Source organism: Pleurodeles waltl, chromosome 11, assembly GCF_031143425.1.
Source record: "Pleurodeles waltl isolate 20211129_DDA chromosome 11, aPleWal1.hap1.20221129, whole genome shotgun sequence".
Classification (NCBI taxonomy): Eukaryota; Metazoa; Chordata; class Amphibia; order Caudata; family Salamandridae; genus Pleurodeles; species Pleurodeles waltl.
In genome coordinates this window covers 854,914,660-854,939,839 of record NC_090450.1, presented here as the reverse complement: position 1 = coordinate 854,939,839, position 25,180 = coordinate 854,914,660, and the positions used below count along the sequence as shown (strand labels likewise).

The window sequence follows — 25,180 nt, the reverse complement described above, 5'->3', positions numbered from 1 at the left end:
GCCACATCTTGCTTTCTAACTATCATGACCTCTAGGTGCCTGTCCGAACTTCGATTACATATTGGTTGATGTGTGTTCGTCTTTTATATCCCTCTCACAGCCCACAATACTTGTCATCTGTTGTGCTGCCAAAGGTCGGCCTCAAAGTGTCTCCCTCTACTGCCTGGTACTATTTATTCAATGTTGCGAGTGCCACACTTTGTAGCCTTCCCAGCACCGATCATGCTTCAGGTTTCCTGTATTGATTTTATTTACTTTTTAATGTATTTATTTGTATTTTTGTAGGGTGCTCCTCTAACAGTAAAAAAAATATGAATGCATGGTGTAGGGTTATAAACCAATTGAGATGTAGAACATCCCTTAAAAAGAACAGAAACAAATAAAAGTATAGTAAAGAGAGTGGCACTTCCTGCCATCCTCCCACCGGCTCCTGGCCCTACTCTTATAGAGTAAACATTAGATGGTAAAATAGGAGAATGAAAGCTAGGTCACACTCTTATCTGATAAACAGTACAATGAACATCTAAAGGGGGTCTTCAGAGGTGCCATCATATGCCTCTATTTCTGCAAGAGCAACCATATCAAGCCCATCTTGAAACAACGTCAAAATCTTCCCAAAATACCAGGATTAAATTCATATATCTCTGCACAGACCATAGCACTCCCTTGGCCAAAGGCATTGTGAACTCAGGAAGAAAATGGCCTCTCATTACACCAGAACCCTGCACTCAACATCAACTCTTTTGATCAATCAACAAAGCTTCAGGTGAATGAGGCATGAAGGTAGAGACTTAGTAGTTCAAGGACTACGACTGTGAAATGCCGTAAACACAGTCTATCATCTGAACCATCATTTGTTGTTCAGAAAACGCCTGACAATTGAACTAAGTAGGGTTTCCTTCTGCTGAACACCACTGAGCAGAATATTGGTATTGATGGAACAACTTCAGACATGGCTGTTATCCATCTAAAATGTTTCACAAAAACCCAATTTTTCATAAATCTCCTTATATTTGTACAACCTCTCTGGTGATCTTAGGCAACCTAGTGGCTAGATGTAGCACGATAAACTAAAAAATAAACAAATAAATTACGGTCACCAAATATTTACAACATGTAAGGGCATGCACAGTACAGCAATGATATGAAATCATAAGTGATGCGTGAAAGTATGCAGTATTAATTTCTGAAAAGAAACCATCTGCACGTACTGCTGTTCTGAGTTTTTCTTAGCCTTTCCTTTTTTGATTACATTCTTGGGAAATACATCACCCCCAGCTATTTAGCCGTTTTCTTGTATTTCGATTTAATTTATCATACGTGGAAATGTTGTCTGCCCTTGAACTCCTCTGATCGCAGTGATGTGGTGTGCAATGTAATGATAAATGTACAAACATTGTAGAGGATAATGATACGTATATCAAACATGTTGGGAGAAGTGCAATTTAAAATGTTTATTTTCTTTTCATTTTCCTTCAGCTAATCAGGACAGCTTTGAACATGCACTAGAAGGTGAGTGGTGTACGTACAATATAATGATAATTCATAAAACATAATGAACTGTATCAGCAACATAAACTGGCATCTCCTGCACCACGATATGTCACGTCATTCTTATTGAATTCATGTTCCTGTTATTTCAATATTTAGTTAGTTAACAACATAGCTTAACAGGTAACGAGATGAAGTGAGAGATGAGCTGGGTGGAGACACCGGAGTGGGGAGAGAGACTGAAATGGGAGGCGTCATGGAGCAGAAAGACGGGTAGGGACAGAGGCGTAATGGGAAAAAGAATGGAGCAGCAGGTTGCAGGAAGAGGCACTGGCAGAGGGAAATACTGGGGGAATACAATATGTTGAAGCAAGAGTGGCAGCAAAGAGAGTTAGGGTTATCTGTGAGAAGAGAGGAGAAGCATGGGGAGGGAGGAGAGGGAACAGAAGATGAACTTGCATCAAATGCTAAGTGCCAGACAACAAAGAAACTTGCAAAAGGACAAACAGTGCCTTGACATCAGCAGTGGAATGCTACAACCAACTTATCCAGTCAAAAATCATGCTGAAAGCAGAATTCTTCAAATCCATTTCAAACAAGAATAAGGAGGAAACCCATTAACCCCTTCGCTGCCAGGCGTTTTCCCCCTTAGGTGCCAGGCCTTTGTTGGGCTATTTGGGACAGTTTGCGTTTAGGGCTTCATAACTTTTTGTCCTCTTAAGCTACCCACGCCAAAATTTGCATCCTTTTTACCAACATCCTAGGGATCCTAGGGAGGTACCCAGAGTGAAATGTCATCCTAAAAAAAATAAAAAAAATGGGAAAAAGGGCTGCAGAAGAAGGCTTGTGATTTTGTTCCCTGAAAAGGACATCAACAAAGGATTTGTGGTGCTAAAATCACCATCTTCCCAGCTTTCAGGAACAGGCAGACCTCAATCAGAAAACCACATTTTTCCACACAATTTTTGCATTTTACTGGAACACACCCCATTTTTACTATTTTTTGCGCTTTTAGCCCCCTTCCAGGTAGTGACAAAAATGGGTGTGAAACCAATGCTGGATCGCGAACAGCTGAACATTTCTAAAAAGTAGACAAAACTCTGAATTCAGAAAGGGGTCATTTTTGTAGATCCTACAAGGTTTTCCTACAGAAAATAACAGCTGAAATAAAAAAATATTGAAATTGAGGTAAAAAAAAACAGCCATTTTCCTTCACGGTTTACTCTTTAACGTTTTCCTGCAATGTCAGATTTTCAAAAGCAATATACCGTTACATCTGCTGGACTCTTCTGGTTGCAGGGATATTTAGGGCTTGTAGGTTCATGAAGAACCCTGGGTACCCAGAGCCAATAAATGAGCTACACCTTGCAATGGGTTTTCATTGTATACCTGGTATACAGCAATTCCTTTGGTGAAATATAAAGAGTGAAAAATAGGTATCAAGGAAACCTTTGTATTTCCAAAATGGACACAAGATACGGTGTTAAGAAGTCGTGGTTCTTTGCACATCTCTGAATTCCGGGGTCCCCATACTAGCATGTGAATTACAGGGCATTTCTCAAATGGATGTCTTTTTTACACACTGTCTTACATTTGGAAGGAAAAAATGTAGAGAAAGACGAGGGGTAATAACACTTAGTATTCTATTCTGTGTTCCCACAAGTCTCCTGATAAAAATGGTACCTCACTTGTGTGGGTAGGCCTAATGCCCGCGACAAGAAACACAACATGGACACATCACATTTTTACATTGAAATCCAACATGTTTTTTGGAAAGTATCTAGCTGTGGATTTTGGCCTCCAGCTCAGCTGGCTCCTAGGGAAACCTACCAAACCTGTGCATTTTTTTAAACTAGACACCTAGGGGAATCCAGAATGGGGTGACTTGTGGGGCTCTCACCAGGTTCTATTGCCCAGAATCCTTTGCAAATCTCAGAATTTGGCAAACAAAAACACTTTTTCTTCACATCTTGGTAATGGAAAGTTCTGGAATTTAGGAGGAGCCACACATGTCCTTCCACCCAGCATTCCTCCAAGTCTCCCGATAAAAATGGTACCTCACTTGTGTGGGTAGGCCTAGTGCTCGGGACAGGAAATGGCCCAAATGGACACATCAAAATTATCTATTACAAAACGACCTGTTTTTGCAGGTGAGGGCATTTTTGATCCCGGGTGTGGCGGTCATCTAGGGAAACCTACCAAACCCAGACATTTTTTAAAATTAGACACCCGGGGGATTCCAGGGAGGTGTGGCTTGCGCGGATCCCCCAACATTTTCTTACATAGACTCCTCTGCAAACCTCAAATATAGCTAAAAACAAATCACAATTTTCCCGGCAGTCTCTGTTTGCTTGCACCGGGACACTCCTTCATGAGTAGCTGTTCACTCTATAAATGTCGTTATTATTATATCACACACATACCAAAACACCATTTATGCCCTAACATCAAGAAGATTTTTATCATTAAAATAATCTTTCTTTGATATTATGTGTCTAACTCTAAAAACTCAATATAAAACGTACAGTGCCAGCTGCATGTGCTGGTCATAAAATAGAAACCAATATAACCAGTGCTTCATTTGTGAAAGAAAAAGTACTGGTTCCCAAAGCTCTGCTCAAAAGCCAGAGACTGGTGTAATTAAACGTTGCAAGCCAACTACCAAATCCTGTAGTCACTTTCTGCCCACCTTTCTCACTCTCACGGTTTTGCCATCTTGTTATTCCTCTGTCTTTTTTCCTTTTCTTGCACTCAGTAAATATCCGCTATGGAAAAATAAATTCTGGTCCCCAATAACAAGTACTGGTGCCCCCCACGGACAACCACTGGGTCAAATTAAACTCTGAATATAACCCAGACAATCAAATATTACTTGAAGCATCATCATTGAATACACTGAGAAAATGAAGACCAACGAAGTAGGGTTGCACTCCCTTAAATTATTTTGTGAACGAGCAAAACCATGTCATTTTAAACTTAAAAAAGCCCACGAAAATTGATACCAGATGTTAGAAATGGGGTCTTTGGTTGGCAGTCAGGTTACCCCCTGTCCACGCAAGGACCCTCACTCTAGTCAGGGTAAGTTACACACAATCCACATTATCCTGTGCCCACCCTCTGGTAGCTTGGCACTGAGCAGTCATGCTTAATTTAGAAGGCAATGTGTAAAGTATTTGTGCAACAAATCATGCAATAACACAGTAGAACACCACAGAAATACACCACACAGTGTTTAGAAAAATATATAATATAAAATGAAGGGCAAAACGATTAAGATGCAATAAGTATATGTTGAGATATCACTGTAAAAATTATATAAAGTGTCTTTAGTCTCTTAAAAGCAATAAATGTCTCTTGCAAGCAGAAAGTACCTGGTTTGCATTAAAAAATCTCTGCAAAGAACCACAGAGGACGAGATGCGTGGAAAACAGGGAGGAGTGCGTTGATTTCTCGAGCCACGCACGCAATGCGTCATTTATTTTTCATGCAGGGAAGGTTTTGGGTAGATTTCCGGCGCTCAGTCTTGGATCCTCCTCGGGTTGCATGGTTTTCGGACACCCCAGGGACGATGTGTTGAAATCCAGCACTGACAGGACAAAGTCACAAGGGCTGCGTCGATCCGGTGGGTGTTGCGTGGAAATTGCTACCGCACGGCAGGAGCTGCATCGCATCCTCTCAGGAAGTCGGGCTGCGTCGTTCCGGCTCTGCTGTGTGTCGATCCAGTGGGCTGTGCGTCAAATTTCCAGTTGCTATGCTGGCACTGCGTCAATCTTCTCCTAGCAAAGTCAGACTTTGTCGTTCCGGTTCGGCGTGCAGTGAATTTTTCACCATGAGGCAGGCTGTGCGTCATTTCTGGCAGGCAGTGCTTCGATTTTCGCCGCACCGGGAATTCTTCTTGCAGGAATGAAGTATTTTTGGCCCTGAGACTTCAGGGAACAGGAGGCAAGCTCTATCCAAGCCCTTGGAGAGCACTCCTCAGCACAGCCAGAGAGCAGCAAGGCAGCAGGACAACAGCAAGGCAGCAGTCTTTCTGAGAAATCAGTCAGGTGAGTCCTTTGGGCAGCCAGGAAATTCTTCTTGGCAGGTTGCCAGTTCTGGTTCAGGTTCTCTTCACCAGTAATTGTCTGTGACAAGAGTGTCTTGTCAAGAAGTGTCTAAGTTGGTCAGGTCAGAGACCCTGCTTAAATTCCCAAATGTGCCTTTGAAGGGGGGTGACATCAAAGAATGGCTTAAAAGTGCACAAGGTCTCCTCTCAGCTCAATCCTGTCTGCCAGGGTCCCAGCAGGGGGTGTGACAGTCCATTGTGTGAGGGCAGGCTACTGTCCTTTGGCATGTAAGTGGCAGGCCCTCCACCCTCCCAGCCCAGGAAGACCTATTCAATATGCAGATGTATGCAAGTGTGATTGAGCATCCTGTGTTTGAGGTTGTCTGAGTGAATGCACAAGGGAGCTGTCAACTAAACCTAGCCAGATGTGGATTGGAAGGCACAGAAGGATTTAAGTGTAGAGAAAGGCTCACTTTCTAAAAGTAGCATTTCTAAAACAGTAATATAAAATCCAACTTCACCATTAAGCAAGATTTTATATCACCATTCTGTCCATACTAAATATGACCCGGCTACTCCTTTCAGATCAGGATCTACCACTCAAACAGTATATGAGGGTAGCCCTAATGCTATCCTATGAAAGGAGCAGGCCTCACAGCAGTGTAAAACGAATTTAGGAGTTTGACACTACCAGGATGTATAGAACACACATGCTCATGTCCTGCCTTTTACCTACATAGCACCCTGTCCTATGGGCTATCTAGGGCCTACCTTAAGGGGGACATATGTAGAAAAAGGGGAGTGTAAAGCATGGCAATTCACCATGTCGAAGTGGCAGTGAAACGGCACACACAGGTACTGCAGAGGCAGGCCTGGGACATGGTTAGGGGACTACTTATTAGTGTGGCACAACCTGTGTTGCAGCCTACTAGTAGCATTTAATTTACAGGCCCTGGGCACATGTGGTGCACTTGACTAGGGACTTACAAGTAAATTAAATAAGCCAATTGGGTATGAACCAATGTCACCATGTTTTAAGGAGAGAGCATATGCACTTTAGCACTGATAAGCAGTGGTAATGTGCTCAGAGTCCTAAAGCCAGCAAAAATGAGGTCAGAAAGAGAAGGAGGAAGGCAAAAAGTTTGGGGGTGACCCTGCAGAAAGGTCACTTCCAACACCAGATATGCGCCCGTTTTGCTTAAACACAGTGTTGTTTCTCCGAATGTGAAACTGTGCGGGCATAGCTGCCCAAAATAAAACTTGCTGTCTGTGTTTTAATTTTTTTTTGCTTTAATTCTCATTATCCGAAATATGCCTACACTTCATTTCAGCACTAAAGCTTGATGCCAGATATGGAGCAAGTCCAATTAATAAAAAACAGATCACAATGCTGCTAATACGCTGAAATATGTCCCTTGGTTTGAATTACCAACTTCTTCAAGTCACATTTTAATTGTTGCTCTGCTCAGTTGTTCATCCATAAAACCAAGTCCATTATTTTGCATAGAATGATTTCCATGCCAATTTGGAATGTGGCATCTCCTGCTGGTGTACTGCAGTAAAGTACATATTTAGAATCTGCTCTAGGAAGTTGACTTTCAACAGTTAGAATTTATTGATTCGCTAAATAGTATCGCCGTCTGTGGATTGGATCCAGACTTTCGTTTGGAAAGTATAATTACTGGTTTTATTGGTTGATGCCATGCTTATAAATGAACATTTAATCTTATTGATCCCATGACATTGTTTTGGATTGCCAGTTCAATAGGTGCAGCAGTAATTACTGCATTTGGAAAAAGTTAGCCTTAAATACATTGACTTGTTAAATTGCTCCAGCTTTTCTACTCCCCCTTGGCCCTGTGCCCTCTCCATGAGTAGAGTACTGTGACCTTGAAGAATTAACAAATAGCCTTTGAGTTAATGGTGTCGGGTAATTTATTTCACTAACAATGGAGAATTACAGTGTTTGTATACAAGAAAAAAATGATTATGCTAAGGAATCCCCAGCATAGGAATATCGTGGTATCAGAATACTACGGATAGAATTTTGAGGGACAAAATATCACAAGGTAAATGCATACCGAGGAAGTATAGAATTACTATTCTTAATTTCACAACTATGCACATTGAAAATACATATATAGTCAAGGTACAAATGAACGAGTTACTTACCTTCGGTAACGACTTTTCTGGTGGATACATTAGCTACCTGTGGATTCCTCACCTGATGAATACTCCCATGGCGCCAGCATTCAACGGAAATCTTCTTACTAGTCTCTGCACGTCGACGAGGACGTCACTCTAGCCCACGCGACGCCGTCTGACGTCATACAGGCAATAAGAGGTCCTCGCCGACGTGCCGATGACAGTACCAACATTTTTTACGTGCATGAGAATAATAATAACCCAATGCAATGAAAGAGCAAAGCAACATTTCTTAATATTGTAAATCACACAACATTGCAATAAAATAGCTGTAGATTTAATATAACCTTCTTTTTTTTTTTTTTTTTTTTTAACAAATAAATATAATTATACATACGAATCATGTATATACCCAATATATATATAGATTTATATATAAATATACACATATATACAAATATCATACATGCAAAATGTATTGCAACTTTGAAGACCAAAAGGAGCACACTCAAGGATTGCTTGGAGAGACCAAAAAGGCAACGGGGAGGCGGGTGGGACCGTGAGGAATCCACAGGTAGCTAATGTATCCACCAGAAAAGTCGTTACCGAAGGTAAGTAACTCGTTCTTCTGATGGATACAACTACCTGTGGATTCCTCACCTGATGAATAGAGTCCCAAAGCAGTACCACGCCCGGCGGTGGGTGCCTAAATGGTCAAACCAAGAAATCCTGCAGCACTGACCGTGCAAAATGACCGTCCCTTCTGACCTCAGAGTCCAAACAGTAATGTTTCACAAAAGTATGAAGGGACGACCAAGTTGCGGCCTTGCAGATGTCGACCACAGGAACACCCCTAGCCAAGGCCGAAGAGGCCGACTTAGCTCTGGTGGAGTGAGCTCTAATGCCCTCAGGCGGATCCTTCTTTGCCAAAGAGTAACAGATTTTAATGCAAAGAACAACCCACCTGGAGAGTGTTCTCTTGTGGACTGCCTTTCCTCTCCTCTTGCCCACGTATCCGACAAACAGCTGATCCTCCAGCCTGATATCCTTCATTCTGTCGATATAGAAGCTCAACGCCCTTTTTGGGTCCAGGCGATGTAGTCTTTCTTCCTCCTTTGAAGGATGAGGCGGAGGATAAAACGTGGACAAAGTGATTGTCTGAGCCAAATGGAAGGGTGAAACAACCTTCGGAAGGAAAGCAGCCTTGGTCCTCAACACCACCTTATCCCCATAAAACGTTATATAAGGGGGTTTAACCGATAAGGCCTGCAACTCACTCACTCTCCTTGCAGATGTTATAGCTACCAGGAATACTGTTTTAATAACCAAATACCTTAAGGGGCAAGAATGCATAGGCTCAAAAGGGGACCCCATAAGGAAAGTCAGGACCAAGGACAAATCCCATTGAGGCATAACGAATGGTTTTGGAGGATATTGATTCAGAAGACCTTTCAAGAATCTGAGAACAATAGGGGATTTAAATAACGATGGTTGGTCTGGAAGACAAATGAAGGCTGACAAGGCCGACAAATAACCCTTAATGGTAGCTACTGCACAACCTTTCTGCGCTAGAGACAGTGCAAAAGACAAAACATGTGACAGATGAGCATGTAAGGGATCAATCTGTCTCTATCCACACCACATAACAAATTTAGACCACCTATTAGCGTAGATAGATTTAGTGGAGTGTCGCCTGGCCGCTAAGATAACATCCACTACATCAGGCGGGAGAGAGAAGGAACTCAGGTTGCCCCGTTCAATCTCCAAGCATGTAGGTGCAGACTCTGGAGGTTGGGGTGTAAAACCTGCCCCTGCGACTGCGAGAGGAGGTCTGCCCTGAGAGGGAGATGGAGCGGAGGGCACAGTGAGAGTTGGAGAAGGTCGGAGTACCATACCCTCCTTGGCCAATCCGGAGCTATTAAGATGACTTGGGCCCGGTCTTGGCGAATTTTCCTCAACACTCGAGGAATCAAGGGTATGGGGGGAAACGCGTAAAGCAACTGGTCGCACCAGGTTATCTGAAACGCGTCCCCCAACGCTCCCTGCATCGGATACTGGAGGCTGCAGAATAACGGGCAATGCGCGTTCTCCCGAGTGGCAAACAGATCTATCCAAGGAAACCCCCACATCTGGAAGATTAAACAGACTTGATCTGGATGGAGACGCCACTCGTGGTCTGCCGAGAATTGGCGACTGAGACTGTCCGCATGTACATTCAAGACCCCGGCCAGATGATTTGCCACCAAGCAAATCTGATGGTCCTTTGCCCAGGACCATAGCCGAAGAGCTTCTCTGCAGAGAAGGTACGACCCTACTCCTCCCTGTTTGTTTATGTACCACATCGTGGTAGTATTGTCCGTCAGGACCTGTACCGACTGACCACGAAGGGATGGGAGGAAGGCCTTGAGAGCCAAACGTACAGCCCGTAACTCCAACAGATTGATATGAAACACCTGTTCCTCTGGAGACCAAAGCCCTTTGATCTAAAGATCCCCCAGATGAGCTCCCCATCCTAGGGTGGAGGCATCCGTTATTACCGTGGCCACTGGTGGCGACTGCGCGAACGGCTTTCCCTGTGAAAGATTGTTGCCCGCAATCCACCACTTCAATTCCACAGCAGCATCTCTGGAGATCTTGACAGTACCTTCTAAATCTCCCTTGTGTTGAGACCACTGCCTTCGGAGGCACCACTGAAGAGCCCTCATGTGCCAGCGAGCATGCGTGACCAACAGAATGCAGGAGGCGAACAGACCGAGCAGACGAAGGACCTTGAGGACTGGAACTACCGCTCCATTTCGAAACAGTGGAACCAATTCCTGAATATCTTGAATCCGCTGAGGCGGAGGAAAGGCTCGACTCAATGTTGTATCCAGTACTGCCCCTATGAACAGGAGGCGCTGAGAGGGCTCCAGGTGAGATTTGGGCACGTTCACCGAAAAGCCCAGGTCGAACAACAACTGGGTTGTTGACTGCAGATGATGCGACACAAGCTCCGGGGACTTGGCTTTGATCAACCAGTCATCCAAGTAAGGGAATACTGCTATCCCCTTCCTTCTGAGCTCCGCCGCAACCACTGACATCACCTTTGTGAAGACTCGAGGTGCTGAAGTAAGACCAAACGGGAGGACCGCAAACTGATAGTGCTGCGACCCTACCACAAACCGGAGATACTTCCTGTGCGACTTGAGTATCGGGATATGAAAGTAAGCATCCTGCAAGTCGACAGACACCATCCAATCTTCCTTGTTCAACGCCAAAAGCACCTGTGCTAGGGTCAGCATCTTGAACTTTTCCTGTTTGAGGAACCAATTCAAGATCCTCAGATCCAGGATTGGTCTCAACTGACCATCCTTTTTGGGAATCAGGAAGTATCTTGAGTAACAACCTCGACCCTTTTCCTGCTCTGGGACCAACTCTACCGCGCCCTTTGAAAGGAGGACATGAACCTCCTGTTCTAGCAACAGGAGGTGTTCTTCTGAACAATAAGATGGGCGGGGCGGGATGAGGGGCGGGAACTCCCGAAAGGGAAGGGCGTAGCCTTTTCCCACAATGCCGAGAACCCAAGTGTCCGTTGTGATAGACTTCCACTTGTGGAGAAAATGCTGTAATCTTCCCCCTACAGGAGAGGAGTGAGTGGGAAACGGTGGAAGCCTAAGGCTGCTTCCCCTGCTGCACCCCTCCAGAGGACGAGGAAGAGGCAGAGTGCTGTTGAGAGGCTCCTCTGGTACGGACCCCACCCCTCCCCCTCCCTCTAAATGACCTATAGGGGAGGGAAGAGGCGGGTTGCTGGAACCTCCCCCGAAAGGAAGAGGAATAAGAGCCACGCCCAAATCCCCGAAACCTGCTGAAAATTCTAGAAGAGGCAGAGGAAGAAGGAGCTTGCAGTCCTAACGATTTGGCTGTGGCTCTGCTCTCCTTAAATCGTTCCAAGGCTGAATCTGCCTTGGCTCCAAACAGTCTGTCCCCATCAAACGGGAGGTCCAGCAGGGTCGACTGCACATCCGCAGAGAACCCTGAGTTTCGGAGCCAGGCCTGTCTTCTTGCCACCACAGCCGTGCCCATCGCCCTGGCCACCGAGTCGGTTGTGTCCAGCCCAGACTGGATAATCTGGGTCGCGGCAGCCTGGGCGTCCGAGACCACATCCAAGAGACCCTGGGGAAGCTCCGTAAATGAAGACGAAATATCATCCATCAGCGCATGGATGTACCTCCCCAGAATGCACGTTGCGTTGGTGGCCTTCAACGCCAAACTGCATGACGAAAATATTTTCTTGGACTGCGCATCCAGTTTCTTGGAGTCTCTGTCTCCATGCACCGTCGGGAAGGAACCAGGCGCTGACTTTGAGGAACAGGAGGCTTGCACCACCAAGCTCTCCGGCGTAGGGTGTCTAGAGAGAAAGCCAGGGTCAGATGGTGCAGCTCGATACCTCCTGGCCACAACCCTATGAACGGCCGAGGAAGACACCGGCTTCTTCCACACCTCCAACACCGGATCCAGCAAAGCCTCATTAAATGGCAAGAGAGGCTCAGCTGCAGCAGAGGCCGGATGCAATACCTCTGTCAGCAAATTCTGCTTTGCCTCTGCCACCGGCAAAGGCAGGTCCAAAAAGCTCGCTGCCTTCCTCACCACAGCATGAAAGGAAGCAGCCTCCTCCGTATATTCCCCTGGAGATGAAAGGTCCCACTCAGGGGAAGTGTCCAGCCCACTGGCTGTATCCAGACCATGCAGTCCGTCTCCAGAGTCCTCAATCTCTCCCTCCTCTAGGACTCGCTGGTACTCTTGCTCTTCTAAAAGACGGAGAGCACGCCTCCTCGAATGAAGTTTCTCCTCGATACGCGGAGTCGACATGGCCTCCGCCGACGTCGAAGAACGGCGCCGATCTCCAGAAGCATCTGACGCCGCGTCCGGCGCCACAGGCAGCTTCGGCGCCGAGGCAGGAGCCGGAGGACGAGGTTTTGGAGCCGATGGACCAACCGGAGTCACAGGGCAAAATCCTGACATCGACGGAGGGGCAACCTCCGGGGCCGAAACATCCGAAGCCACCGGAGCGGCCACCGACGCCGGCACCGGCGCCGAGCCCAGATTCCCAAAAGGGAGAAAGGGCATAAAGGGTGCCGGCCGAAGAGGCGCAGGATCACCCAACGAAAAGGCCAAGGGCCCCGAAGGACCAGCCGGAGCAGCTCCTGGAGCCATCTGCTGAAAGATGGTATACATCGCATTAAGAAACGCGGTACTATCGGCTCCAGGAGTGGGAAAAGCCGGATACTGGGGTGCCTGGATCGAGGGCGACCCCGACGCCGGCCTCGACGTCTGCGACGCCGGAGAAAACACAAGAGGCTGCACCACCTCAATCACTGACGCCTGACCAGGCGAAGTCGGTGACGCCGGAGAGGGCAACGGCGTCGATGGATGCGGCGTGACCGTGGGGCTGACCTCCCAAGTCCTCCGACGCCGAGCCGAAGGTGACCTCGAACGAGACTCCTTGCTGGAGTGACGTTGTGAGTCTCTACGGCGCCGGGAGTCTCGATGACGCCGGTGAGACCTTGGCAAAGAAGACTTCTTATGATGTTTCTCCTTCTTCTTTGACTTTGCCATGAATAACTTGGCCTCACGCTCTTTGAGGGCCTTCGGATTCATGTGTTGACATGAATCGCAAGTCGAGACGTCGTGGTCGGAGCTCAAACACCATAGACAGTCGGAGTGAGGATCTGTAACTGACATCTTGCCCCCACACTCTCGACAGGGCTTGAAACCCGACTTCCTCTGAGACATTGTTACCGCAGAGAAGACTACGCAGCAGACAATACACTGTAACCACGAAGGTAACAGTAGCTCCCTCGAAGATAACCGTTTCGAATGCACGGAAAAAAGGGAACTGTCATCGGCACGTCGGCGAGGACCTCTTATTGCCTGTATGACGTCAGACGGCGTCGCGTGGGCTAGAGTGACGTCCTCGTCGACGTGCAGAGACTAGTAAGAAGATTTCCGTTGAATGCTGGCGCCATGGGAGTATTCATCAGGTGAGGAATCCACAGGTAGTTGTATCCATCAGAAATGTGGATTTATGTATAGAAAATGTGTACTAGCCTTCCGATATTCTTGTCACATATTTCATTTCATTGAATTTCGCCATCTCGATATTTTCATTGAGCACATGACACCCCAGATCACCAAATTTGAGGTGAAATTTACTCTGAAATAAAAGAATATCTGCTTCTTGTAACTTAAAATGCTGAGAAAGTATATAGGTGTGCATAACTCCACTACCCCAAAAAAGAGTTTCACATATTTATTTCTCTTACCAAAGTGGAATAATAACCATGAGCTCTTCAAATGCATTTTTTATAATTTCTTATCACATTTATATATTTAAAAAGCAGCCACGTTTAAGTGATCAACATGTGTGGTCAGGTTGTGCAGTTTTGGAGTAGTCCGTACCAAACAACAGTGGTACTGAATAGTGCCAAGGTGTGCAGAACCAAGTTGTGCAGTGCCATTTTGAAGTATCTTGTCAAGGTATGTGGCTGACACAGCTGACACTGTGTGTACTGTGTCTGCATGCCAATGCATTTCCAACTGATACAGCACACACGTCACAGCGTGACGCTGAAGTCCCTCACACTGTAACCTCTGACACACCCCTCCAAGACAAACACTCTCCAAGTTAATCAACAGCACATTGGCACTGAGGCCAGTGACACTGTAGACAAAAACACTACGTGGTATACCACACTGCCTAATCATACCAGGCAGCTGCAGACCCTGGCACTGAAAGCAAGCACATTGTCTACTGACACTACAAGCCGTAACAAGGCGAAATGGCAATGCATATCCAGACAGAACCAACTACCCGGGAGTTTCTTCGTGCTAGTCCTGCAGATTGCTTTGTTTATTTCATAATAACCATTTTATAATGAGTCTCCTGAGGGCCCCAGAGACCCCATCCCCCAGGGACTGAAATTTTATTTTTGGGCATGGGGAATGGGGATCCCCTTCCTGAGCCATCCATAGGCCGTAAGGACCCCATTCACCATGGTCTAATGGCAGCATTGTTCTAGGGACACCATCCCCAGGGGCACTGCCTACAAGAGCATGGAAGGGGAGAACTTTAACTCCGGGCCAACACTCTTGCGGGCAGGAAACGCAGCTTTGCTCCCACCCAGCCAGAGCAGAGAAAAGCTGCTCCTGACAGGCAGGAGCAATCAAATGCTACTGGCTCTCAGTGCACTCATGAATGGGTAAAAGCATGGGAACTGACAGGGACTGCAGGGGCCCTGGAGCTCCCCCCACAGCACCAAGGCCTGAATTTGCAGTGGGTGTCCATGGTAGGACCAGGACACCCATGGAATCCTTCGTTGTGGCCCTGGGGGATGGGCTTCACAGGGCCTTCTGAAGGCTCCGGGAGGGGAGCTGCATGCACTCTCCCCATTGATATTATCAGGCCCCTGGGGGATGGAGTCCCTAGGGCCTTCTAAAGGCTTGTGGGGGGCATTCTCCCTCCACATACATATTAATATTTCCCCAAACAAATAGGGTCCCCAAGGCCTAAAAATAACTCAAAGGGTGATGGGGGGCAGCCCCTCCCCCAAAAAAGCAGTTGAGCCAGATCCCTAGCCCTGGCCTACCCATGGGACTTACTTTTAGTTACTGGGACAGCGGATCTGAATGGGGCAGTTAAAAAAATCTTAAGGTTTTTGCTCCCCACCAGGCTAAGAAGGGTCTGGTATCCCTTCACTGCCCCCTATAAGTTTTTTCTGCTTTTCACAGGACAGGAGACCGAGTCCCCAAGTCATAAAATGACTGCTGCCACATCTTTATTCATAGGGTACAATCCAATCAGGTAATTTATTTTGATCTGTTGGATTTGAGGACCCTCGGCTTTTCTATATTTACATACATTTTAACCTCAATCTCCCAAAAACTGCAGATTGGATTTGCCTCAAATCACAAAAAGCTAATTTTTTGGACCAAAGATCTGGGATCTTGCTAGTACTAAGCTTCCTACTAAAATTTGGTTTAATTCAATTCAATTGTTTTTGTTGGGAAATTGGGAAAAACATGTTTTGCCTTCCCTCCTTTATCTAGCTTCATGCTTAGCGGATCTCTCCGAAAGTTTCCGGAAAAAAACTGAAATGGATCAACTTACTCTTGAAAAGTTTTGTGAAGATTCATCAAATGATGCCAAAGTTATTAGCAAACCAAAAACTCAATTTCCTTTGGAAATGTGAACCTACCTATAACTAGCGAATAGCGACTGCGGTAATATATTCACTGAAAAACAAAGGTTAATGTGGAGTTGTGTGTGAGTAAGTGTTAGAAATTGCCCTTTCAGCAGGGTTATCCCCATAGTTTTTGCCTTCATCCTCCTATTTTTATGACCTTCTTTTTGTTGGCTTTAGGGGCCTGGGCACTTTACCCCTGCTAATAAGTGCTGAAAGGGCATGTGCTCGCTCCCCTAAAACATGGTATGAATTGTTAAAACCTGTTTGGCATATTTAAATTATCCGTAAGTCCCTTGTAAAGTAGTAAACCATATACCCACGGCCTGTAAATTAAATGCTACTAGTGGGCCTGCAGCGCTGATTGCACCACTCACAGAAGTAGCCTTTCAAACCAGTCTAAGGCCTGCCACTGCAGAGCCTGTGTGCGCAGTTTACTGCCACATTGACTTGGCATTTCAAACTATGTGCCAAGGCCTAAACTCCCCTTTTACTGCACCTACGTATCCCCTAAGGTAGGCCCTAGGTAGCCCTATAGACAGGATGCTGTGTATGTAAAAGGTAAGACATGAACCTGTATATTTGGCATGTCCCAGTAGTGACATACAGCCTATTTCATTTTTCACTACTGCGATGGCTGATTCTCTCATAGGTTAACATTGGTAATTCCCTTCCATTTTTTTAACTGGTAATTTCCAATCTTAAAGAAGTAGTGTTGCAATGTTTAGTATGTTTGGAATGGTAGTGAGAAACCTTGATTACTGGTGTAGTTGGATTTTACATTACTATTTAGAAATGCCACTTTGGGAAAGTGGGCATTTCTCTAGGCTTATAACTGTAGTGCTTGCAGCCTGACTCCAATTCACATCTAGGGCAGAGTGACAGCTACACTCTGAACATGCTTTCCAGACAGGCACAACACAGGAGGGGCTGGGAGTGACAGGAGATACATCTGCCTCCATCGGCATACTGAGAGTCTTCCTGCGCTGGGAGAGGTCGTTCACACCTTACATGTCAATAGGTTGTGTCCTTCCTCACACAAAGGGCTGATTTACCTCCTATTGAAGTCTGGAGCCAGGGCTGGGATGGAAGTCATCCCTTACATCAAAGATATTTTTGAGTAGAAGTATATGGCACCTGACCCTATGTTTTTTAGAGCACTTCTGGAACTGGGAGTGAGCTTCTGTCAGAGGGCTGCTGCACTGCACAACGGGCTCATCTGGACTGCTCTTCTGCTGTTGACTTGTAGCCACTACTGGTTGGGTGGCCTAAAAGACTTACTGGATTGCTTTCATGTTTGTTAACCTATTGCCAGCTGTTCACTGTTTATTTTCTGGCAGTGGACTGCTGTTTTGTCAGGAGGAACCATGATTGGGATTAGCTGCCTTATGTGGTGGCCTGCTGCTTGCTATCTCCCTCTGTGCCCCGCAACTAGGGGCATATTTATGATGCCCATAGTGCCACCTTGTGCCAAATTTGCATCATATTTTGTTACACAAATGTGGGGTTAAAGTGGCATTTCCCATGAGCCATGTTTACAAAGTGGTGCAATTCAAGCATTGCGCCAATTTGTAAACCCTTGCTCCTCATTATGCTTGTGCCAGGCATAATGTATGCAAGGGGGCGTGCCCATGTAGGGAGGCCCAGAATAATGGTGCAGTAAAATTCACTAGATTTCACTGCACCATTTTTAAGGTAGGGGTTAAGGTGACACTCCCATTGAAAACAATGGGCCTCCCTGTGCTTTGCTGCATTAGCATCATAATTTATGGCGCTATTCCAGCAAAGCACCACATTAGCACTATAAATGATGATGTTAATGTGGACACAATCGCCATGGAGCACTGTATACAAAATACGGCACACACATGGTGTCATTAGGGGGACACAACTTGGCACTAAAAAAGTGGAGGCATTATGAATGATGCGCCACTTTTTCATAAATATGCCCCCTAATGTTCTCCAGGAGCTTGCTTGCTGTCTAGCCCTGGCTCCCTCAGAGTTTCTGGACCATAAAAGTCTCTGGGCTAGCGTGATTGCAGTGGAACTCTGAGTCCTGCAATTATAGTATATTTCTAAACCTACGTCGGCTGCTCAGTTCAGAGAGTAAAAACTGCACTGGTGTAAGCCACTACACCACACGCTTGTGGTTTACGGCCTTTGGGAAAAACCTGCCAAGGAGGATTGTATTCCCTTCGCTACCACGGTCATGCCCCCCCCCCCCCATGCTCCTTCCCTAGGGCTGGGCCAGGGGGCACTGTAAAATATTGCCGCATTCGGTAAGGCGCTGTGAGAGTTTTGCTCCTCAGAGAGTACTGTATATTCCCTAATAGGTGTGCAGGTACCCCTATGCCTCACATGGAATCCAGTTTTGCCATATTACATACAATAGGAGTGAAGGTGTGCTGCACCATACGCTATTGTGGGTATATTTTGTGACCTGTGCATTTATGGTGATGTATGGTGCTTCATGCTTTTGGGTCCCCAAACCAAGTTGCATTATTCGCACTAGTGTGGTGGTTCATATGTTGTTCTTTGTATAATCTGCTGCATTTCATATCATAAGAATTCACTAATGTTAGGAGGTATCCCTATTTGGATCCTTACATTATTAGAATACAGAGTCTTAGTACAGTGAGTGCAGTTTTTGCAACCTATTTATGATTCATGTCAGTTTGGTCAAAGGAGATATACAATATAAGAATCATGTTTTATGCAACCCTGTGTGGAGTCTCTTTTGTGGTGTATTTATTGTGGTGCTGGTGTGAGTGTTTTGCGCAAACACTTTACATGTTGCCTCTGGGGGTAAGTCTGACTGCTCTGTGCCAAGCTATGGGGTATGAGCACAGGTTATCTTTGATGTGTAACTTACTTTCCCTGACTAGAGTGGTGGGTTCTGCCTGGCTCAGATGCATACCCTAGCCAACCAGAAACCTGATTGCTAACCAAAAGGTAGCAATATTTTAACTTATTTAAAAAATTAAAAAACCTTAGAAAGTCACTGAGTAATGGGGCAAGGCCTGGATCTCAGCCAAGATGGGAGCTCAGGATTGAGCTCTGGCATACCTCTAGTGTTTTCCCCAGTGCTGCTGTTGATGGATTTCACAGTGGTAGGCACATGTGAAGTTTTGAGGATATAGGAGCCGTTTAAAGCTAGAGAAACTGGGCAGAGGACAGGGAAATGCATTGCGGCTGACCTAATCTCAGACCTACTTGCCCCTAAAGATAACAGCACCCAAATCAGGAGCTCAGTAAGCACCCTTGCAAGCACACATTAAAGACACCCAGATATGTACAGTGAAAGCCAACACATTTTAGAGGCATACATAAATGTTTCTCTCTCCTAACTCCGTCGACCAGCCAGATTTCTATGCCAGCATTTTAAGCTGCTTTAAGCTACTGTCTTGACATGTAGTGACCCACCACCCGCATGGGTAAAATGATGACTTATTGTTAGACCTTGTCTCACTTAAAAATGTTCCTAGAGAAATTGTTTAGAAATAGTATGTGTACATATGATCCAGTCTTCAATTAATGAATAAGACAACTCCGTACTGTTAAAACCCCAAATATTACTCAATAGGATTCAGGAAGTTCAAAAAAATGTACAACAAATCCAACAAATGTCCATCTCATAAACAACAACACTGTCTATACCCATCGAGATCACAAGATTGAATCCCAACAGAAGATCCAGGAAAGGGTTATAACCCGCCTCATGACACAGTCCTGCACAATAATTGCCTGGTTTTCAATCCCAGTTCAAGCAATATCATGGACTTTCAATTCAGCTTGTCAAAAGAGAAGGTAATATCAATGTTTCGGCCTGTGGTGGCAGTCAGAGGTCCGTCAGACCATCATCAGGACTCAGTGTTGTTAAAGAATACGACAGGTTGCAAAAATAGACTCTGTAGTAGCACACAAGGGGACCTCAACTTTTTAAATATGGGACCTTTAGCATTTTTTCTCCATCCGCCTCTGCTCAACACATGCGAGTCAGAGTTCTCCCTACTTTCAGCTGGAGGGGACATGTGTTAGACCTGGCATCCTTGGCATGATCTCCCCTGTCTTTTTTTGCCTCTGCTTCCTCTGTTTTGACTGTGAGCTGGACTCTGTTTTTGCTGTTTTTGTTACTCTGGGCACTTTACCACTGCTGACCAGTGCTAAAGTGCAAGTGCTCCTTGTGTAAATTGTATGTGTGATTGGCTTTTCCATGATTGGCATATTTGATTTTGCTAGTAAGTCCCTAGTAAAGTGCACTAGAGGTGGCCAGAGCCTATAAATCAAATGCTACTAGTGGGTCCGCAGCATTGGTTGTGCCACCCAAATGAGTTGCTCTGTAAACATGGCTCAGACCTGCCACTGCAGTGTCTTTGCATGCATTTTTAACCTGCCAAAAAATCTTTCCTTTTTATACTTATAAGGCACCCCTAAGATAGGCCATAGGTAGGCCCAGGGGCAGGGTGCAGTGTATGTTAAAGTTGTGATATGTACTGGTGAGTTTTACATGTCCTAACAGTGTAAAACTGACAAATTTGGTTTTCACTGTTGCAAGACCTATCCCTCTCATAGGTTAACATGGGGGCTGCCTTTAAATATCTTTTAATTGCAGTTTACCTTTGGGAGCAGATAGAAATATGGAGTCTGGTGTCTCTGAACTCACAATTTAAAAATAGATCTTTTGGTAAAGTTGGTTTTTAAATTGTCAGTTTGAAAATGCCACTTCTAGAAAGTGGGCATTTTCTTGCTTAAAGCATTCTCCGACTCTGCTTGCTTGTGTATTCCCTGTGTGGGCTAGACTGACAGTTAGGCTGTTTGTGAATTCCCTTTAGACAGTGACACAATGGGAGCTGGGGTGTAGCCTGCATATCCTGATGGGCCATCTGGGCTGCAGGGGAGGGAGGAGTGGTCACTTATACCTGAATTGGCGGTGCCTGCCCTCACACAATAAAGTCTCCTACCCCCTGGTGTGAGTCTGGAACCAGGCCTGGGCAAGGCAGGATCTTGTGACCAACAGATACTTTCTTTTGAAGTTTGCCTACTTCAAAGGCAGAAAGGGGTATACATAGTGGACCAAAAACCCCAGATTTTCAGATTACTTCTGGAACCAAGTGGAACCTCTGTCAAGGAGAAGAGCTGAAGAGCTGGAGGAGGAACACTGCCCTTTTGCCAGTGACTGTGCTTTGCTGGTTTAGCCTGCATCTACTGCTTCTGCCTGAAATAGGAAAAAGAGTGGGCTTTGTGATATATTCCTGCTTGTGAAGAATCTTCAAGGGCTTGGTTTGAACTTGCCTCCTGTTTTGAAGTCTCAGGGCCATCAAAGACTTCCTCTGCCAGCACTTGGACTCTCTGCTAGGACTCCTGCCCTGCCAAGTGGTGCCCTATCCAGTCCCTGGGCCCTTAAAAGTTGATGTTGGTAGAACAAGGACTGAAATCCATGCGTAGGGAGCCGTGTGGGGGAGATTTTGACGCATCACCTGCAAAAACGGGTGTACAAACGACACACCATCCGCCTCGCAACTGCTTTTGACATATCACCTGCTTCGTGGCTGGAGAAACGATGCAACACCCGCTTGCGGCTGCTGAAAATGACGCAAACCCCACGCAGCACTGTTTTCCATCACCGTTCCGACGGATTTCTCCTACAACATCGCTGGGCATCAAAATCCATGTGAACATGCATGGATCGAAGGTGATCTGTATGGAAATCGGCCCATCCTTCTGTTGCGGGAGAGAAAAACAATGCATCACCTGCCCTGACTGGAGAAAAAAGGAGGCACGGCGTCACTTGGGAGTAAGGAATCAACACTTCGCTGAATTTTCTGATGCACGCTTGCCCATGCAGCTTTACTTTTGATGTGAACAAATTACTTTGTGTAACAACAATGGTTCCATTGTTTTCTATGGAGTAAGACTCATTACTTTAAAAATTCGTATCTTGACCTGTGCATGTTGGATTTTAGTTGTTTTGGTCTTGTTTGATTTAGATAAATGTTGCCTATTTTTCTAAACTACTGTGGTGTCCATTTTGTAGTGTTCTCACTGTATTACTGTGTGTATTGGTACAAATACTTTACACATTGCCTTTGAGATAATCCTGACTGTTTGTGCCAAGCTACCAAGGGGTGAGCAAGGGTTGTCTTAGGAGTGTAACCCCCCTTGCCCTGACTAGAGTGAGAGTCCCTGTTTAGACAGAGTGCCTCCTGACTGCCCTACGAGACCCCATTTCTAACACCTATCTAATGTCACAACTGTAATGGAAACTACCCTTTTGTCTCCTTATGCTCAGACTTTGTACTATCTGTGACTTTACAGGCTATTGGAACTTTTTTGCCACAACTTCTATCACTTAGACTGATGTGACCTTCAGGAGTGAGACAACACTCTCTCATAAGGAGAATCTAAGTATATATTTACCCAGATGTGCTTAAGATGCAGTTTATTTGCAACACCTATCAATTGTGAACTCTCTAATTGCCCAAAATATGCTTATTCCGATAGCTGGGAATGAGAACTCAGCCTTTGTATGTAAACAGTTCTTATATTAACCCTGGGAGGAAGCTGTGCTTACCCACCTTATCCCCAAACAATATGGAGAAATCAAAGGACAATAAAGATACATTTACCAAAGCCAAACTTAAACATTCAAAAGAGAATCTTCCAATCCGGAAATATCTTATAAAGGCCAAACTGGAATTCTTCTCCACACTAGAGTTAGCCTTAAAAAAGTCAATATAGTCCATGATATTACCCAGAGTACAAATGTGAACAATGATCTGGCCCAGGTTGAGGTAATGGGTAGTTCTCAAAAACCTAAAATATCTTACTATGGGAATCTCTAATGCTGAATCTAGGATCAGCTCTTGAGAGGACTGCAATAATCTTCATGTTTGCTTGGTCTCAAATGTAACATAACTGAATTTGAAGACTGCAATGGGAAAGTAACTTGAGAATCTTTGGCCTACCAGGAGGTTCGGAAATGCAGCTTCTTCTCCCATGGACTTTCTGGAATTGTGGATCGCAGATACACTAGAAATTAAATTTGTCAAAGTCTTTGAAATTGAGTGCCCTGACAGGGCACCACAGGGTACCATCCTAAAGATCTAAAAACGTGCATCTCCACAACTACTGATCTCAAAACCACTGCACCCATATGAGGAATGCCAGAGTTTTAATGTGGAAGGACTCCTGAATACAAATATCTCAGGACTATGACAAAGATGCAGTCATTAGAAGGAAGGGCTTTCTGACCATAGGGAACATACTTACTGATATGTGTATCCGACACTCTTTTACTGGGACCTCAAATTTCTAAGTAATTTTTAAAGGCCAAACTACGGTTTTCTCAGAACCTACTGATCTTTGTACCATCTTAACATCAGAATTGAGCATGGAAACATAATCCTCTCCAAACACCAGACTGAAATTATACCTTTTCTTGGGTACTGAGCACTAACTTAAGTTACAGGATATCCCTATGTATCCAAATATACTGGTTACATACTTTTGCTTGTTATGCTTAGAAAGGTATATCTACACTCCTCTTATGCAGTGTTCTCATTATATCCACACAGTTTGAGTTACTTATATACCTTACGTACTAGTGTTATATTTTATAGGGAGAATATTAGAGTGTGTGGCCGCTTTCAGTCCGTACTTCGTGCCCAAATGCTTATTAGATATCTCAACTGTCCCTTATCATTGCATGTTGCTGATTAGTTGTATCTTCTAATCACTGTACGCGTGTCCTGGATTGCTGTTGTTAACAGTGTTTCTATACATCACTTCTCATTATAGAACATTTCTTCCAGTAGGGAAAAGATTGTTCTTGTTTGAGCTTTTAGCTGATGCCTTCTACTGTTAAACGCTGCTTAGCTTTGTAGTTGTGTTTGCTCCCCTAATTGTCTTTCATGTGCTGTACACGCTGGGGTCTTGCTCTCTTGGACAGATCATGCACAGTCTTCTATTGCTTACCTCATCTCTCGATGAGCCTTCTCCTGGTGGGATGGTGAGTGGTAGATTGAGTGTGATTGAGAAGCCCTTGCTGACTTCCAGTATGAGTGTTACAGGGCCTCAACAAGCTATTAGTACATTGATCTCTAGCTTTCCACTTCTGTTTTTCTTTTTGTTGTTGTTGTCCTGCACTTTTTAGACTTTTGCTCCAGATCGAAGATTTATCACCATTTGTTTGGCTTCTTTGGCCAGATGGTTGTCTTGAAACTATAAACAACTCTTTATATCTATCAAATAGAAAGGAATTGCCTTCAATCTATAAACTCCCAATTACTGAATGATAATAAACAACTAAAATACCAATTTTATTAATGGGAAACAATTATATTTGTGGGTACATGCACACAAAATGTGAACAAGCTTCTTTACCTGAACAGAGCAGGAAAAGTAAGGGCTGCAACTCTCAAATTTAAGAAAAATAATAATCTAATTACTGATTTCAATGTCACAGATGGCTTAATTAAATTCAGAATCAATGACATACTTGGAATCTTCAAAAAACGTTTATGCCTACCTTGACAAACCAAGCTCATTGATTTCTAAAACTGGCTGCCCTATATTCTTAAACACAATATTGTTAAAAACTATCTCCAAAACTAAAAAAGAGACACTAAATGAGCTTCTTGAAATGAGAGAAATATTTGAGGCCATAAGGAGCATCTGTACGGGTAAAGCACTGGGTCTGAATGGCTACCCCTGTTTATAAATCATTTTTCTAACTATCTCATTAGCACCTTTAGAGGCATTTCCTTAATCACTTTCTACATCGGGGTGTGGTTTCTGGATTCACAGGATAGGGTATGATCATGATCATATCCAACGAAGGTAAAGATCGTTCAGAACCTAAAAATTATCGACTGATATCCCTACTTAATATGGAAGTGAAAATATACGCCAACATTTTGCATAAAAGATAGGGGCCTTTCAGCACCAACCTACTAATACCGTCCAGACTGGGGTCATTGACTGTAGGCTAGCAAGCAACAACATCTGTACCCTTGGTCACTTCATTGGAGTAGCATGCCTCTATAAACATACAGCCGTTGGTGTGCCCTTAGATGTGGAAAAGGTCTTTAATAAGGTTTAATGGCCATTTCTACAAACTGTACTCGTGAAACACAATTTGGGAGCCTTATTTTTTAAGATGACCACAGCATTGTATGTTAAACCTTCAGTGAAAATTAAAACGAATGGTGCTTTGTCTGCCTCTTTCACTCTTCACCAAAATACACGACAAGTTTCCCACCTATCATCACTCTTATTTCTG

At 44.8% G+C, this 25,180-nt stretch overlaps 1 protein-coding gene across 2 annotated transcripts in view; it reads left to right on the top strand.

Moving 5' to 3' along the window:
- Positions 1-25,180, top strand: part of SEZ6L (seizure related 6 homolog like) — a 1,547,572-nt gene that overhangs the window by 1,452,765 nt on the left and 69,627 nt on the right. For both annotated transcript variants that reach the window (XM_069214699.1, XM_069214700.1), the window contains exon 14: positions 1,480-1,512. In XM_069214699.1, coding sequence (XP_069070800.1) covers positions 1,480-1,512 — 33 coding nt within the window. The remainder of the gene's footprint in view (positions 1-1,479; positions 1,513-25,180) is intronic.